This window comes from Mesitornis unicolor, unplaced genomic scaffold, assembly GCF_000695765.1.
Source record: "Mesitornis unicolor isolate BGI_N332 unplaced genomic scaffold, ASM69576v1 scaffold45078, whole genome shotgun sequence".
Taxonomy (NCBI): Eukaryota; Metazoa; Chordata; class Aves; order Mesitornithiformes; family Mesitornithidae; genus Mesitornis; species Mesitornis unicolor.
The window spans coordinates 27,653-34,570 of NW_010202022.1; the positions used below are offsets into that span (position 1 = coordinate 27,653).

General features: G+C 43.2%; 1 protein-coding gene across 1 annotated transcript in view; it reads right to left on the reverse strand.

Annotated features, from left to right (window-relative positions):
- LOC104545202 (glutathione S-transferase 3) overlaps nt 1-603 on the reverse strand; it is a 6,194-nt gene extending 5,591 nt beyond the window's left edge. Inside the window, exon 1 of the mRNA XM_010190270.1 lies at nt 502-603. Within this exon, the coding sequence (XP_010188572.1) occupies nt 502-588 (87 nt within the window). The 5' untranslated portion in view covers nt 589-603. The remainder of the gene's footprint in view (nt 1-501) is intronic.
- Between the last annotated feature and the right edge of the window lie 6,315 nt (nt 604-6,918).

Consider the following 6,918-nt stretch of genomic DNA (forward strand, 5'->3'; position numbering starts at 1 on the left):
ATTTATGTCACTTTGCTCACTTCACCCTGTTAAGCCTCCTCTAAATGATGCAAGTAAGACAAAATATATTACATGATATAGCATTTTGTGGAGGATGCAGCCAGTGGAGTGAAAAATAAAATAAAAATCAGTGTGTGGGCATCCAACTGAAAACGGAGAGACTGGAGAAAGGAAATTTGTTACTGTTTTACATGGCACAGATAATACTTGTTATGGCAAGAATACATCTATCATTCAGCTCAACAGCTCTGGGTCATTAACTGAGTGCTTAATTAAGCATTACACATTCTTGCATTAATCACAAAACTGGCTTACAGTGTCAGTGCTCAGAAGACTTGTAGTTTGAAGCCATACTTTTGTGTGCCTAAAGTAAGAGCGTTTAATTATACTGAATAGCCAATGTTCATTTACTGAGGCATCTTGGGATGTCTTTTCTGTTTTGGTTAATAACCTGTGATCTGTCTCAAAGACAAGTTTACCAATAAAAACACTAAAACAAACCTCGACTCCAGCTGCAGCTAACAGCCAGCGAATTGATTCCATCTTCCCTCTTCCATCAAAGTAATAAAGTTTTGGTTTTCCAGCCATGACTTCAAACTTCCCGTTACCTAAAGTAGATATAAAAGATACTAAGTTAGTGACACAAAAATATGATGGCAGCTGGAATAATGGTTCACGGGTTACTCACATGACAAAAATTTAAGTTAATTTTTGACAAAACATTTCAGTAAAGTTTCAGTTTAAACTGGTTTGGCTTTGCAGTTGCACAGTTAAGCCACAGTACTACATAATCTTTTAATTCCCCTGAAATTCATGAAAAGTAAGTATCAAGTTGCTAAACAGGACACAACAAAAAAAATGGTCACCACTAAGGAAATCCTTAAAACTTTTAGAAAACCTAAGGTTTAGCATTAGAGTTACTCCGTCACCACTGAAAGCCAAGTCTCTGTCAAAGGAGAGAAGAGGCAGTAGACAGGTTTTTCAAATCTGACAGTCCTTTTATCAAAGAATGCCAGAAGTATCTAAACATTAATGCTGCGCATACTTAGGTGAAGTGTGGGAACATATTTTCAAAGCCTCTCACTTTTCTTTCTAGCTGTGGTGAGCCAGGGTAAGCATGTGATACAAGATCAGTAGAAACTTCAAAAGAATTACCAGTTTCTTCTGTAATAATCCATATTTAAATACAAAGATTCAGACTGTTGCACTACCTATCCTTCTACTTGCTGTACTTCTTTCTATTAATACACCCTGTTGCTAAGCAAAACTATGAACTTTTCAGTTGATCGGATGCACCATACTCGGAAAGCAGCATTTAGTTCTTGAATGGCTTCGTAAAGGAGGCTATTAGTTGTTATTTTGTGAATAGGCTAGTGTTTGGATCTCGGCAGGAATTGGACTCCACTGTAGAGCCATAAGCCAAGGGAGTGTCAGATTTCATCGTACTGGCATTTCATATGCAGAAATCTGTAACAGCAACTCTCTGCTGCAGCCGAGTTGTTTCCCCTCGGTAGAGAGGTTTTTTGTCACTCCAGTTCACAGTTGAAGCGATTCTGGAAAAGAGCCTATTGGCATGTGAACAATAACCTCCAGTTCCCAATGTTGCAAAAGCTCCTTCATAAGCAGAGGGGGAAAGTGACCTTTAAAAGACCTTGAGCCCACACAAGGCAAGAGATCTGCTTGTTGTGTAACAGGCAATTTTGGAAGAGAAAGTCCAACTCACGAATTGAAATCTGATGGAAAGAGGGCACCCTGGGGATGGGCAAAGAGCTTCTCCCTTCCCTGCTCTTCTCACCAGAAGTGAAGGAGGGAAGATGCCAAATTGCATCCAGGAGTTGCAATTGCAGGTAGGTTCCTGGCCATTCCCCTTGGCCTGATATCTCAAGAGCAAAAGGGACTTTGGGAAAAAAAGGATCTGAATCTACTCCCTTGTGATTTATGAAGGCCACCTGGGCTAGCTGGCTAAAGAGGGCACATAAATATCTGTGCAAGAAGTCATCAATTTTATGCTACCCACACAGACCAGAACATCGGTGAAGGTGGCCAGGAGACCCACTGCGCCTGGCATGTCCTGCAGATCCAAAACTCCAGGCCCTGGTTTTCACTGCTTGCATTCAGCAGCCCTCAGCCCAACAGCGGCTGCTCATTTCTACCCTGCATCATGTAACACCAACCTGGAGGAAAACTCAACGTATGACAGGTAGTAGCATCCCAGGTCACCAGCTCCAGCCCCTCCCCTTCGTGACAAGTTATTCATCGACAGGAGATGAAGAGTGGTTCATGATATTAAATGGGGAATGGGCTTGGAGGCAAAAAGTAGCACAGAGCAAGCTCTCAGGTAAGAAATGAGAAATGCTGGAGCACGCACTGTTGTACAAACACACATCAAGTCCAGGACAAGCGGCCGGTGACCAGGGAGGTTATCTCCTCATCGGGCACCTGAATGCCAGCCTGAACCCTGCACAGCACCCACCCCTCCGCCCCGCGAGCCAAGCAAGGGCAGCGATAGGAAAAGAGGAATCACAGAAACTCGCATTATTCACACAGGGAACGCGAATAATAATAACAAGCAAAAAACCAAACACGGCTTTTAACTGGCGAGGTAGCAGCGCGCCCCTCCCCCCCCCAGACTTCCGCAGGCCGGCACCAGCCCGCGACTGCCTGACAGCCTGTAAGGGAAGCGGCCGGGCCGGGCCGAACAGCAGCGCACACCCACCTGCCTCGCCACCACCCGCGGTCGCCACTGTCCCAGCCTCAGCGCTGCGGGGCGGGGTCAAGACGGACAGCCGCCAGTAGGAAGCTGCTGGTTTGCATATATCGCAATGCCTTGTGGTAAAAACATGAACAAAATATTTGTTAAATATTTTGTATTCACTTTAATCGGGTAACGTTTTGTCACCACAGACAGGTGAATTAATTGTGTGTGTCTCTCAATTTTAATCTCGAGAGGTCGCCCTGACGAAAAATATATAAAATTTTTGACCGTTATATAACTATGTTGTCACTACTGAATCTTGGATGTGAGGGCGATCTGGCTGCGACATCTGTCACCCCATTGATCGCCAGGGTTGATTCGGCTGATCTGGCTGGCTAGGCGGGTGTCCCCTTCCTCCCTCACCGCTCCATGTGCGTCCCTCCCGAAGCTGCGCGCTCGGTCGAAGAGGACGACCTTCCCCGATAGAGACGGTACCGTTCATCGGTCAAGGGTATACGGTAGCTGCGCTCCCCTGCTAGAACCTCCAAACAAGCTCAAGGTCCATTTGTAGGAGAACGTAGGGTAGTCAAGCTTCCAAGACTGCAGACACATCCAAGTGAGGCACTGCATGGGGCAGTCTGCCATTGTTTTGTGCCCCTCAACCCCTGCTTTACACCAAACCCTCTTCAGCACAGCATCTGGGATTCCTTTAAATAGCTTACATCCCTGAAGGACTTGCATAATTTTATCACTTCTCCCACTTCCATCCCCCAGTCACCTACAAATCCTTGAGCTACTCCCCTTACACATACCAGTCCCAATCCAGCATCTTCACACTTGTAAACATATTTTTCATCACCGGTACAATTTAGTTTGAGACTACTTGGTCAGGAAAAGGGCAGGTTTTTTAAGTTGTCAACTGTCTTCAGCTTCTACCGCTTTTAAAGCAGGAGGAGAAAGCTAAAGAGAGCTGACACAAGACACAGGACAAGACAGGCTAGGCCATTTCAGTTGGAAGGGACCTACAATGACCACGTAGTCCCACTGCCCATCCTTCTTCCCAGGTGTTACACATCTTCTGTTTTAATTCAGGCCTGCAGTTCATTTCAGACGTGTTGACACCCACAGACCAAACTACCAGCTTTATAGGAAGCTCACAGCATATTGTAGAAGTGGCATGCGTAGACTCAAACCACATGGCCAATGAACCTGCAGGAGTACAGCTGCCAGAGAGGTCCCTCTCCCAGAAAGCACCAAATATTTTAAAAAAACCAAAACAACAATCCCCAACAACAACTAAACAAACTAACAACAGCCAAACCAAAGTGCTTTTATTAAAAACTCAATAAAAGACTCCAGTCAGTCAATATTTCTTAAAGAGTAACTTTATTCTGGGCAGGAGAGTTGACACAGAAGGAATGAAACAAACATTTGTAGCATTTTTTAATGAAACCACTGAATAAACAAGAACTATTTCTTTACTCACTGACAATGCCACCCTCTCCTTCCACGTAAATTCAAAAATGTCCTTTCAATATACGTTTTCCTCCTCACATTATAGAATATTCTACACACATCAACAGCCGTGTCAGATACAGAAATACTACAGAAGTGTGTTTTCTGGGTTGGGTTTTTTGGGCTAACGTCATGGCACCTACACAAGACTTTTACAAAAATCTGGATTACAGAGGTGGATGAGTGCACTGTCAGGCTCCTTTATTTCCAACAGTCTTTATAACCTGTTATGCATAAGCCTGAGAAAAAGTAAACAGTAGAATTCTAAAAACATTTTGCATAAAGATGCTGCTAAATATTAAAACACAAAGTAGTAGCTTCTGTATGATGCATTCCCAGATATGCTGCTTGTCCGGACTGCAGTACAATAAAGCCCGTCATCTCTTCCATATCCGTGTCGCACACTGCGGCAGCACAGTCAGATGCAAAGCTTGGTCAACTCAGTCCTTACTCAAAAAGAACTTTTTCCAACTTCAGTAGGAATTTGCTTGAGTAAAGGCTGCAAGTGCTGCCATTATAGTAATTTTCTTAGTTAAAACTACCAGAAGTGATTCTGAATATCAAGATTATTAGGTTGTTTGGTTTTTTTTCCCCAAAATAAAGGCTTTAATCTGGGAAAGGAGGAGATATGCAAAAAACAGTACTACTACTTTTCCTCATCTTTTTGCTGGACTGGTCAAAACTAGAGCATTATAGTTAAGAAAATCTCTGCAGGGCTGACAAAGGCTCAGATTACAGACCACGGGCAGATTCAACCTGTATTAATTTCAACACATGGAGTAGTTCCTATCCTTAGTGGAGACACCCAGGCATCTCCAGAGGGCTACACTAAGTTCTCAGGTGAGCCAAATTTCTTTTGAGATGATTCTCACTCACCTATGGTTTGAACAGTCAGCTCACAACAAAGGAGCTCACACTTAGGTAGGATGAATCCAAGCCTCAGCAGCCCCTTCTCATGCCTTGTTCATCTGCTCCCGCTAGTAGGAATTAAGGGTATGGAACAGACTGGCTAAACTGCCTATTTAGATCTAGGGATACTTAGGATAGGTTCAGCGTGTTCCCTCTTAAGACCAATTATTCATTGATAAAATAAATTAAATGATATCCAGACATAAATACAGGTATTTATTTCCACCAAGAGCACCAACTACCTTTCCAGTTCTAACACAAATATACGTACTTCCCTTTCCACTTACCCAAAGATGCCATCAGTGTGCACTTTAGAAATCAAATGGCTGTTTTATGTTACTGCTTTGCATTGGCATCACTGCTTTGGACACAGGTAGGTATGGTTTGAAGTGAGCTATGGTTTGCATTAACAAACAATGGAGTAGCTGGACGTGTAACATGTCCTTGGCATGTGTAAGTCTTACACGTACACTTTTTTCTTATTGCCTAGACCCTTTTGCTCCCTTTTTGGCCTTGCACTGTCCCACTGTGGACGAGTCCATAAAAGCAAACCGTGACCAGTGCTCCTCACGGTTACCCCGTAGCACTGAGCCAGCAGCCAACTCTGGGGCACAGCTTCCCCGACGTCCCACACGTTCCCCATAGGAAGGACTGGCAAGGTCAGCAGGCCTTATCAGCCTCCACAGTGGCTGCCCCTCGCAGGCCCCTCAGAAAGGATCTCCCTGACACATCAACTGTTCATCAGACCAGGTTTAAGTCTCATAAATATATGATTTGCCTGATCTGCTCCTAAAGTGAGCTCAGAAAGATAAGGGTTTCTGGACACTTCTGCATTTTCACAGCACATGTCAGCTTTGGTGCTGCTGTTCCAAAATGCAGCTATAAAAGATAGTCTCCCACAGCATGGCACTGTTTCATCTTCCTTCTGTGGAAGGAGGGGCAGGAACAGCCAAATGCTGACTGATCTAAATCAATCTGCTGATGGCTGGATTCAGGCACACTTCTCTAGTGCAGAATTAAACCAGACTACGGGGCTATTTTCTCTATAACCTCCATTTTATCTTATAAACCGAGTTAAACTGCTCTTCAAAGAGCTGTATCAGTTTCTGTGAAATCAACGATAGAGTAATTCTAGAATAAAAATGTTCTAAAATTTGTTTAGAACAAGTTTTTAGTAGGACAGTGTAAGGTCCCATTTTTTCCACTAGAACCTAGGGGCCTAATTTACAGAAGCTGACACTTTCTTCACACTGTAAGTGAACATGTACTGTACTGAAGAACTGAAGTAAGCTTAAGCTGACTCATTTCTTCTGGATTTTTTTTTCCAAAAGTGATTTAAAGCAGTTGTGAAAATTAAATCTGCTGCACAGATACTGGTTCCTTAAACTCTGCTGCTGCCATATCACTAATACTTTGTTACTCTGAAATCAGCTTTATAATCATTAATACCGTCTTAATTACGTCTTCAGATTTTATATTTCCAACCACAAAAAAACAGCAGAAACTGATTTTTCTCTTTAGAGATCATTAGAACATTTAAACGAATTTAACAGAGGTAGGTCTACATTCTATTTCACAGAGAACAATGCCAAGAAGCAACTTCGAAGCATGTCAGAAAACAGATCTGCAGAAGGGTATTCACCCTTCACCAAACAAGATGACTCCCCTTTGATAAAAGTTGAAGAATGGAGCTGGATAGCTGGACAGCAGTCCAACAGAAACATTGTGAAGGGAAAATACATTTAAAAAAAGCCTCCCACTGACTTTCAGCAGTCTCTGAGTGACTGCAAAGGAGAGTC